The sequence below is a fragment of the Magnolia sinica genome, chromosome 7 (genome assembly GCF_029962835.1).
Source record: "Magnolia sinica isolate HGM2019 chromosome 7, MsV1, whole genome shotgun sequence".
In the NCBI taxonomy this organism is placed as follows: Eukaryota; Viridiplantae; Streptophyta; class Magnoliopsida; order Magnoliales; family Magnoliaceae; genus Magnolia; species Magnolia sinica.
In genome coordinates, this window is record NC_080579.1 from 67,007,915 (window position 1) to 67,019,918 (window position 12,004).

The 12,004-nt window shown below is 40.8% G+C and overlaps 1 protein-coding gene across 5 annotated transcripts in view; it reads right to left on the reverse strand.

Moving 5' to 3' along the window:
- LOC131251411 (phosphoinositide phosphatase SAC6-like) overlaps window positions 1–12,004 on the reverse strand; it is a 139,018-nt gene that overhangs the window by 68,440 nt on the left and 58,574 nt on the right. For all 5 annotated transcript variants that reach the window (XM_058252091.1, XM_058252094.1, XM_058252092.1 and 2 more), the window contains 4 exons: window positions 10,649–10,705; window positions 10,490–10,523; window positions 10,273–10,353; window positions 7,511–7,617 (listed from right to left, as the gene is read on the reverse strand). In XM_058252091.1, the coding sequence (XP_058108074.1) occupies window positions 7,511–7,617; window positions 10,273–10,353; window positions 10,490–10,523; window positions 10,649–10,705 (279 nt within the window). The remainder of the gene's footprint in view (window positions 1–7,510; window positions 7,618–10,272; window positions 10,354–10,489; window positions 10,524–10,648; window positions 10,706–12,004) is intronic.

Consider the following 12,004-nt stretch of genomic DNA (forward strand, 5'->3'; position numbering starts at 1 on the left):
GCCTTGTGTTTAAGAACATAAGTGTATTCCTGAAGAAATAGAACCCATTTAGCATGCCTGGGCTTTAATTTCTTCTAGGAATTGAGGTAACGTAAGGCCTCATATAATGCAGGGGCATTTTCACACTGGGCTCAAGTGGGGTCGCCTGTGGGATGCAGGGGCACACTCAGGGTGGGTGACCCATGCGATTTGGGGCCCACGGGGGAGGTCTCGTGTTCGAGACTCCTTACCAGGGGTGATTAATGTGCATTTCACACCGAGCTCGAGTGGGGTAGCCCGTGGGATGCGGGGACACATTCGGGGTAGGCAGCCCATGTGATTTGGGGCCCACGAAGGGAGTTCGGCCAAGGTCCTAACCCATGATATGTAGGGCCTGGGCTATGAGATAAAGGGATTAATTCGCCATACTCTAACAGTTCAAGCTTTTAGAGTAAGTAGTTAATTGTCCTGCATCAAATTGGTATCAGAGTGTGAGGTCTCGTGTTCGAAACTCCTCACCGAGGGTGATTAATGTAAGAGCATTTTCACACTGGGCTCGAGTAGGGTCGCCTGTGGGATGGAGGGACACTTGGGGTGGGTGACCCATGCAATTTAGGGCCCATGGGGGAGGTCTCGTGTTCGAAACTCCTTACCAGGGGTGATTAATGAGCATTTCACACTGGGCTCGAGTGGGGTAGCCCGTGGGATGAGGGGACACATTCAAGGTGGGCAGCCCATATGATTTGGGGCCCACGAAGGGGGTTCGGTCGAGATCCTAACCCATGACATGTGGGGCCTGGGCTATGAGATAAAGGGATTAATTTGTCATACTCTAACAGTTCAAGCTTTTAGAGCACGTAGTTAATTGTCCTGCATCAAATTGGTATCAGAGCGGGAGCTCTCGTGTTCGAGACTCCTCACCAGGGGTGATTAACGCAGGGGCATTTTCACACTGGGCTCGAGTGGGGTTGCCTGTTGGATGCAGGGGCACACTCGGGGTGGGTGACCCATGCAATTTGGGGCCCACGGGGAAAGTCTCATGTTTGAGACTCCTTACCAGGGGTGAGTAATGCGTATTTCACACCGAGCTCGAGTGGGGTAGCCAGTGAGATGCAGGGACACACTCGAGGTGGGCGGCCCATGTGATTTGGGGCCCACGAAAGGGGTTCGGCTGAGGTCCTAACTCATGAGATGTGGGGCCTGGGCTATGAGATAAAGGGATTAATTTGCCATACTCTAACAGTTCGAGCTTTTAGAGCAAGTGGTTAATTGTCCTGCATCATCCTAATAGAACTCTTAGTCATAAGTAGAGTATTGTTGCTTTGCTTCATTCAATTTCTCACTAAAGTAAGCAAATAGGGTGTCCCTCCTAGCTAAGTACTCCACCTATACCTACCCCCAATGCGTCACAAGCAATCTCAAAGACTTTGGAATAGTCAGGAAGGCGCATGACGGCAATCTCTATCATCTGACCCTTAATTTCCTTAAACGCCCTTGACGCGGCTTTAGTCCATATGAACACCCACTTTTTTAATGCAAACTGTGATGGGGGCAAAATGAAATTGAAGCCTATCATGAACCGCCTATAGAAGGTGGTTAAGTCGTGAAATCTACGTATCTCATGAATGTTCCGCGGTTCAGACCAACTGACAATGGCTTTTACCTTCTCGAGATCCGCAAATATTCCCTCAGACGACACAACAAACCCTAAGAAGATAACTCTATTTGTCATGAAGGAACATTTCTTAAGGGTTGCATATAACTTTTCACTCCTAAGGATCCCACAAACTTATCTCAAGTGGTTGAGATGGTACTCCTTACAGGTACTATAGATGAGAAGATCGTCAAAGTATACCACTAGAAACTTCCCTATGAAAGGTCTCACTTTGGTCATCACCCTTATAAATGTGCTTGGAGCGTTGGTTAAGCCGAAGGGCATGACTAACCACTCGTAAAGCCCATCTTTTGTATTGAACGGTGTCTTCCACTCATCTCCTTAGCGTATACAGATTTGGTAATACCCACTCTTGAGAACAATCTTTGAAAAGATGGTGGCACTCGTCATCATGTTAAGCATGTCATCGAAACGCAATATAGGGAACAAATACTTGAGCAGTGATTTTGTTGATGGCTCTATTGTCCATACACATGAGTCACGTGCCATCCTTTTTAGAAGTGAGAAGGGCGGGCACAGCACACGGGCTCATGCTTTCCTGAATGAATCCTTTCCTCAGAAGCTCGTCAACTTGCTTCTTTAACTCTGCATGCTCTGTGAGATTCATTCGGAAATGCAAGAGGTTGGGTAGAGTGGACCTTAAGACAAGATCAATGGCGTGTTGTATGTCCCACATAGGTGGGAGCTCATCCGGGAGGTCATCAAGAAAAAAATCCTTGAATCCCTCCATCATCGGAATCACTTCACGTGGCAACCCTACATCAACCTGGGGTGTAACTTCCCTAGCCACAAGGGCATACACCTCGAAATCAATCTTAGTCTCTTTCTCAAATTCTTTTGCATTAATAATATGCAGAGCCTTAAATTAGGGTTTCTTCACATCCTTTAGATCACCCCTGTTGACATCTTCTTTCTTCTATGGGGTGCTCTTGGCTAGGAGAGGGTTCAAGATAATCCTCTTACCTTCATACAAAAATGAACACGTATTCGAGGGACCGAATAGTATTGCGTCCCCATCGTAAATACAATGCCTACCCAAGACGATGTCGCCGACATCCATTGGCACCACATCACATCGTAGTGTCTTTGTAAGATCCAAACTGGATAGGAATGAGACACTTTTAGGACACTAGAATGGAGGATGCGTCAACCCAAGCAACACAATATGGCTAAGGACAAGAAACGGTCATTAAACCTAGCCGAGCCATTGTGCTCATCATCATATGAATGTCGAGAACCCTCTTTGTAGCCCCCTGCTCTTTCATCTCAAATGTCCCTGATAGTTGAGACTTCAGTATGCCGATCTCAGACATGCTATGACTGACGATAAGCATGTCATCAACATACAATAGCAAGATAATGAAGCTTTCATCACTCAGTATCTTGAAATAGACATGATGAGCATACTCATTCTTGGTAAACCTCTGACTTATAATGAAAGAATCAAATTTCTTGTAGCATTGCCTACGCAACTGTTTCAGGTCGTACAATGACCTCTTCAACCTGCAAACCTTACTCTCTACCCCTTGTATTTTGAATCCTTCTGGTTGCTTCATGTAAATCTGCTCTTCCAATTCCTCATGCAGGAAAGTAGTCTTCACATCTATCTGTTCCAGTTCGAAATAATATTGGGCAACAAGCGCCAATACGAATCTGATAGATACTTGCTTCACCATAGGTGCAAAGATCTCAGTGAAGTTGACACCTCTCTGAGCATATCACTTCACTATCAACAATGCCCTATACTTATTATATTTCTTCCTGAAGATCCACTTACACCCGATCGTTTTGCGGTCGATAGGAAGCTCCACCAGCTCCCACGTCTAATTCTTGCAAGATGAGTCAATCTCATCATGCATCACCGCTTTCCACTTTTCGACATCTACGTCATCAAGTGCCTCTTGAAAGTAGACGGATCCCCCTCATCCATAATGAGGGCAAATGCAACATTCAAGTCATCTCTATGTCTCGTTGATAACCTACAATCCATTGGTGGATTCCTTCTCACAAGTGGTTGCTCCACCTGCTCTTGTACCTCTATCTGCTTCTCAGTATCAGAGCTAACGTTGGGAAGCATATCGAATATAAAGACAACGTATCTATGGCATTTAATATGAAGTTTGATGGAGAAAAGTATTCCGGGAAAAACAACTTTGAACTATAGAAGGTGAAGATGAAGAGCCTTATAGTTCAGCAAGGATTGGAAACTATGAAAAAAGAAGAGTGGAACAAGTTAGATCAAAAGGCCAATATCTCAATCCAGTTGTACTTAACGGATGAGGTCCTTTACAATGTTATATGAGAGAAAACTACAGCTGATACATGGGCAAAGTTAGAGAACATTTATGCGAGAAAGTCTCTAGAGAATCATTTGAATCTGAAGCTACAGTTGTTCAATTTGAAGATGACTGAGTGGACTAACGTTGAGACCCACATTTGTAACTTCAATAGGCTTGTTTGCAAATTGTTGGATGTGGATAAGGCAATAAAAGATGAAGATCAAGCATGTATTCTATTGAATTCTCTTCCAGAATCATATGAGTCGTTCAAGGACTCTTTGTGCACTGGTAAGACAACCATTAGCGTTGAGACCGTTATCTCAGCTCTTCAGTTGAAAGAAAGAATAGCGATGACATGGGTTCTTCTACAGATACACTGGTTACGAGGGGGAGAAATTTTGAGTAGGATAGTGGATCTCTGCGATCAAGATCCAAATCCAAGGGCAAGGGCAAGGGCAAGGGCAAGCTGAAGTGCTGGTGTTATGGCATGACAGAGCACATGAAGGAGGATTGTCAGAATCCCAAGTCTAGGAGGAGAAATCAGAGGGTTCTTCCAAAGAGGCCAACACAACGGAATCTAATCAGGAGGCAAGTGGTAGTGACGTATTGACCGCATCAAAATCCGAATATTTCGACGATGAATGGAGTTTGGATACGGGGGCTTCGTATCACATCCCCTCTTCACCAATTACAGTGAATGTGATGGTGGTCAGGTGTTTATGGGCAATGACAATATGTAGCGTGGTTCGTGTTGGATTGGTGCGCATCAAGATGTTTGATGGCATAGAGCGTATCTTGACTGATATGAGACACATTCCTGAGTTGAGGAAGAGTCTGATATCTCTAGGTGCACTCGAGGCACTTGGGTGCAAATTCAGCAAGTTCGATCGTGTCCTTAAGGTTTCAAAGGGGACACTCGTAGTCATGAAAGCACAGAGGAATGGCAACCTTTACAGGTTGATCAGAGCACTTCATTAGGTGGAGCTGCAATGTTTGTAGCGGATTCCACGTCTGCAATTATGTGGCCATTCGCGCCTAGGCCACGAGCAAGGAGTGAATTGTTCCTGATAGAGTGTGTTTCATGTGTAAGGAGTATATTGGAGCCCAAAGCTAAATCTGAGCTAAATTGTAGCACCCTGAATGGTGCCCTGATATCCTCATCATTAATGTATCGTAAATAAAAAGAAAGCTTAAGAGGGTGGATTTCTCTTTTGATAATGCCTAAATATTGCATATTTATCCCCTATTTTGGATTACTTTTATCATACAAATCAAGTTAATTGGTCCTAATTGCATGTGTTTCATGTGTAAGGAGTAAATAGGAGCCCAAAGCAAAATCTAAGCTAAAGGTGAGGATTTAAAGCCCAAATATGATCAAGAGTGAAGTGATTAAAGAATTAAGAGCTCAAGGAAAGATGATCAAGCATATTCAAGCATGTGGACCAAAGGAGATTAAGTGTAAGTCGAATGATGCTTGAAAACAACTGAAGAAACGAAGAAAAAAGAATCCTCAAATTTCAGGGCCAGAAAATTCAAAGTCTAGAAATGCAGGGCCAGAAAAGTCAGTCCAGAAAATGCAGGAAATGACCCCACAATTTTCCTGGACAATTTATGTGACCTTCAATTGATCGAAAACCAAGGCTTGATCGATCGAGAATCACCTGGATTTTACAGATTACTCGCTAGACGTTTTTGTGCATGTTCGATCAATCGATTGACCGACTTAGCTCCATCGATCGAGGATTCCTCGATGCCTCTTGATCGATCAAGTGTTTTGCTCGACAATTTTGCGGGAAATTGCGAAAGTGCAGAACTTGTTTCTAATTTTGATTGGGACTCATCCAAGATGGTGCAAAGTCGGTTCTAATGGCTATTTAAAGGGTTCTAGACTCGTTTTTAGGGAGATTTAAGCAAGGAGAGAGAGAGAGAGAGAGAGAGAGAGAGAGAGAGCAAGGGAGTTCTCCTAGTTCTTTTCTTCTTCTTCTTTCTAGTTTTCTAGTTTTTTTTTGTTTTAAAGATAGCTATGAGTAGCTAATCTCTTAGCTAAGGCTAAGGGGTGAAGCTTGTAGTTAATTACGATGTTTTTTTTTATTGATTCATAGTTTGGGATTTAATGATGGTTATTTAATTAAATAGGTTTGAATTTACTTTAAAGCTTTTGTGTTGTTCTATCTTTGATCCATTGCGAAGTCCAGTTACATTGATGCTTGGAAGTCCAATCGAAATGCTCGTTTAGAGAATGAATCAATCTATAAAATTCCTTGATCTATTATAGACTCTGGGCATAATAGATGCTTTGAATTCCCTGCAATTAATGTCCGAGTGCATCATGAGAGAATCGTTCAATTGAAATCATACATTGTTGGATGTTTGTGATTGGTTTAATTGCTCGATCTTCCAATTAGAATGGATTGGAATCCAGTTCTAATTGAGTTATAGAAGATGAATCAATGATTTAGACATTGTAATTGCTAAAAGTGGATCCCTGGATCCTTAAAGAGTTTTGTTTTTATTGTTTTTCCACCCTATCTTATTCGTTGGATTTTCTTGTATCTTAGCATAACTTTAGTTCGAGTTGTGTCTCACATTCCTTGTGGATCGACCTTGGTCTCACCAAGTTATTCATATCGCAGCTCTACACATGGGGTTGTCAACCCTTGGGTTTGATCACCTTCTCTTCGCTTTGCTTCTCTTATTACCTTCTTTTTGCATCTTATCTCCGCTAATTACCTACAGTTACCATGTATTGAGAATAAAAACTTAAGCAGCACTGTCCCTCCTTCCCTCCCTTTCCTCCCTCACTCACATAAGGAAACCACATAACTGCAATGCAGCCCCATATTTTTGTACCAGGACAAAACATCAGACGACTAGAAGTGAGGATTAAGAAAAGTTGAGATCAAACCAATAATTTATAAAATTGCCACCTTCCCACTTAAGCTATTAATCTTCAATTTCTATATCCACAAGTTTTTCATCACTAAATCCACAGCTCTCATGTCAATAACAACTCTGTATTGCTAGTTATGCACCAATCTGAAACACAAAAGTAATTAAACCTTTGCAATTCGAGACAAGGCTACAGTGATGATGATGACAAATAACCAAAAAAGATTATACACACGGCCAAGAGGAGTGATTGGAGAGAGGATTCAAAAAAGCTAGCCCCAAACAACTGGGACAAGGCTACAGTTATGATGATGAGAGAGCCAAAATAGATTATACACCGTGCATGCAATTGAAGAACTGCCCAGCAGCATGAGCATAATACAAGTATTTTCTTTTTCCTTTTTCTTTTTTATTCTTCTTCTTCTTCTTCTTCTTCTTTTTTTTTTTTGAGAGGTACATGATACAAGTACATGTTGTGCCAAACTGCCAAGGAGTCAACTGGACCCTATAGAGTCCATGGACTATTTGGTTTGTTTTTTCTACTTTTGCCTACTTTTCTATTTTGGTGAAATTTTATTCTTCAATAATAAATATAAAATAGGCCTAGAAAGGTGGAAAAAAATCATAAACAAGACAATCAGCCATCAATAGCGTCATTAAAATGTATACAAAAAGTACACAACACTACCTGTACAAAAGATGCTGTATATCCCTTTGAGTGCATAATTTGTTCAGTTTCCACAAAGTTTGCAACATAGCCATCTGGATCAGCTCCTCTTCTCCACATTCGAGTACCTTTAGTTCACAATCAGATCAGCACGATCACCAAGATCAGGACTCGGTTTATTGCATTTTTTTATAGTTAAGGTTTACTTCCGTTCTCAGAAAAAAGAAGAGAAAACAGAACAAAACATCAAATCTAAAAACCTACCCAGGTAACTCTGAGCTGCTAGGACATGGCAAGGCAATGCATCATCACAATAAATGGCAAAAAGAAATTCCATATTAAAAAAAAAAAAAAAAAAATTTGATTATTTTGTGGATGTTCAATTCAAATCTCAATCACTTGTGTAAACAAGAAAAGTTCTGCTCTAAAAAGGTATTATCATAAGGGCTAAGACAAGACCTAAAACATCAAATCTAAAAAACCTCCCTCGCTCGTGGCTTCTTTATCTCCAAGCATTCAAAAGAGATGGTCCAACCAATTGGACTATAAGTTAGGATCCAACAGCAAGTTCCAATCTTTTGTGTGAGAAATCCAATCCATCCAACAAGTTGGGCAAACCACAAGGATCACTTTTTTGCAAAACTAAGGCATCGATTGGACCACGCTTGTATTTTTTTCTATTTATCAATGGCTAGAAATTTTTGTCTAAGGTGTGGCCCACCTGATGGGTGGATACAGATGACTTTTGCACTAGATGACCCTCATTTTGAGGGTAATCTATTGGAAAGATTGGATTTCATGTGCACTTAACTAGTTGGAAGTTATTTGATAGGTGAACCGTAGTATATGGTCCAACCGATTTGAGTTGAGAACTTCCTCTCTTTACCTTATATGATGCTCTAGTGGTGTATGAAGCTTGACACACTTGCACTCAGAAATTTGTACATGTGGCATGTATTAAATCAAATTAAACCCATTAAAATGGGAGGCCCACTGTTGCTAAGTCACAATCCCATAATCGAATTGTTTGGATGATCCTTACCGTTGATTTCTGGACACTCGGTTATTGAAATAGGACCACTAGGTATTTTTTATTCTTCACTGTCTAATAAATGTCCATTGATCTGACAGTCGGATGGTGAAATTGGCTTAATTTGGAGCCAATTGTATTAGTGATATGAGTGCCATAGATTGCATGAATTTCAGGCCATTTACGGGAATTTCAATGGTCCCCCAAATTGAAGACACTATTCATCCAAATTTAATTCTAATTTTTTTTCTCAAAATTTCTGGAGTATGATGTCAAATGCTTTAGTGGAATGAGTGCCAGATTTTGGGGCATTCAAGTGGTCCCCCAAATCAGCAGCATAATTTATTCAAACGTAATTTTGATTTTCTCTTAAAACTAATTTGGGAGAATGATGTCAAATGCTTGGAGATTTGCATTACTGGATGAGTGGATGAGTGTTATAGCTTGTATGAATTTTGGGCCAATTTGGGGTCAACTTAAGCTAATCAGGTTAATAAAATCATCAGATAGACTGAGATAATATGCTTACCAACGAGTGGACCATTACACCATCATAAACATGTTAAAACCACAAAAGAATTACATATTTGGAATCCTATCAATATTCTGGATTTTCTGACATTTTTTGGAGCTTTTTCCATTTAAAAAATGACTGTTGCGGCCATTATGCGCACAGTTTCAGTGGGCACCGTTATGCCCTCCAAAACCAATACAGCACACCTTGTTACCATCTCATCATCATCTACATAGCCTTCTCCCAACTATATGGGGTCAGCTTTAAACACACTATGTCAACAAAAGTTAATATAATTTGTGATTTCAAAAAAAAAAAAAAAAACCCTTCATCATAAACCACCGTCTATAACAAGTAGTGAACACCACCAGCTCCCTATAGTTTGAAGTCGTAAACCAATTTAGCTCATTTGTACACAATGACAATGACCTAACCTAAAATCTAGCTCAGGTCCTAAGCTCGAGGCTAATCTGCCTCATGCATCTGAACAACACAAACTGTACAGCACTGACATCTGGGTTGGTGTGAAGAATTTGACAGCTACCTCAGGTCCCAACCATTAATCTAACCTGTAGAAAGGTTTTATTAAATAAACAGGTGTATGTGGGTGCTGGCAATGTCCATACTGCCTGGATATGATGTTCAAGAAATATTATACACTTCTAATATTTTGAATACATTATTGCGTTGTACGTAGATGTACTACATTTTTTTTTTTTTTTTTTGGGGGGGGGGGGGGGGGAAAAAAAAGGAACCAAATTACAAATTCCAAACAAAGGCTGCCGACTATCAATATTAGTACATAAAAGAATATGGCAACAACACTGTACAACAAGTGCATAGGCATAGACAGATACATAACCACTTAATATTTTACTCAAATAATTCATATACTAGTTAATCAGTATTTTAATGTATTTATACAAAAGCATTGGCAGATGGGACATCTTGAAGCAATGTGTCCAACGCCAACACATGAAATCATGCACAAATATAGTAAAATCAACCCCAAAAAAAAATAGATGCTTCAGATATGGAACTGCAATAGAAAGCACCATGAGGAGCAAATAATATCATAATGTAGCTATGTCCAAAACCATACTGAAATGACTACCTCATGTTGACCGAATGGATGGTGCCCAAAACTGTACTTGACGAAAGCAAGTAGAACAACAAAGGGAGAAAAAAAGAAAGAAACTCACGATACAAGAGGTTGTGATTCTAAATGTTTTTTGGTACCTGTTCTCCTTGTGCATCTCCTTGCAATCAGAGTAACATCGATGATATCTTTTCCAATTGCTGCTTGGAAGTTCTGAAAACCTGGTGAGGAGTTAAGGGATGGATCAAGGAACACTTAAACCTAGCCTTACATTAGTTGGATTGAAGCAGCAGGTAGAATTAACCTGCTTCACTTAACAGCCAACAGAAGATAAAAGTATGCAAATTTTTAGGATACTTCCTTGGACAACGGGAAGTAAGTACGGATCAAGCTGCATATATGGGTCACAATGAAAAGGTTTTAGAAGCCACTCAAGTACAAACAACACATACAGCAACACTAAAGAAAAATCATTACGCTACATCTCCAAAGCACTGGATGATCTACATGTCTCACCTTTTTCTCTATGAGCACCTCTAACATGTAATTGTTCCAGAGATACCTTGGGTCTGCCTGGAGAAAAAGCATCATTTCAAATGGTATGACAGGAAAGGAGTTGTTGACTGCAGCAGAACAATCTTTAAAACCAAGGTATTCCATAAAAACATGTTTTGGCCCCATAATGGACTGTTACAGGGCCATTACAGGACATTTTTTTTCAGTAACGGCCATTATGGCCCCATAATGCATAATGGTTACCACTGTTACTGTTGTGTAACCATTTTGTGCATAACAGTTACTACCGTTACCATTGCGTAACCATTTCGTGCATAACGGTCATCACCATTACCATTGCATAACCATTTTGGAATACCTTGATTTAAACTTTGAAAATTTACTGAAAAGGTAGAACTTGTAGAACATCTACAGAGGATGACACAAATGGCAAGTTTGTGTCATCCTGGATATGCATGTCATCTAACAGCTCATTTTGTTGATATGATTAAATGCTAGATCTTTATTTCAGAGTAACTACAAGTTCTTAAGTACCGTATTATATACTGCATGGATCCAAAAAAGCAGGTTTGAAAACCAGAATGATGATCTCAGTAAGAGTAAGTTCTCTAATAGCAAGCCACCACTCTGTCCTCTCTTTTGCTCTCCAAGTTAGCTCTTGCACTTGCTTACATTTTCCCTAAACCTCTAAACCTTGCATTCCCTTTCATCCCATCCCCCTTGGCCCCACACACCCAAACAAACAACCAAAGGCTCAGTTCTGACAAGACAACATTAAATACAAAGCCCTAACAAAGAACCACTAGAAATCTAAGTGCAAACCACACCATGCATGTTAATTCACTTATCCAAATACCTATAGCCTGCACCTTGGGGATTTTCTTGGGCACCAGAATAGCATTCTGCTAGCTGGAAAACCATGCTTCACTTCCTGTTCCTTCAGCATCTGAACCCGGGATGAGCGATAAGGGTAGTTAAGTCTCTTCTAAACACCCAAACCAGTCGGTCAACCTTCATCAGAACCAAGAAATGTGTTCGGTCTCCCTTGATCAGAACCAAGAATGAGTCACACCCCCATTAACAAGACTCACAAACTTGTCAGAGTTCGAATCCCGAGAGCAGAGAACCTAGGACCTGAGTTGTCACATCGCCTCCCTTACCAATTATCTTGGAAATTTCCAAGGAAGTCCCTCTACATGGCCTGCCATCTAATCACCTGTCAAGCTGTAACCAAGACCACCCCTATTGTGTGACCAATCAGCAAATCCCCTTTGTCAACGCTCTCAGAGTCAAAAAGCTCTTGTTGGCCGCTGCCTAGAATTTATCCCCACTCCACTAACAACACAGCTATGATAA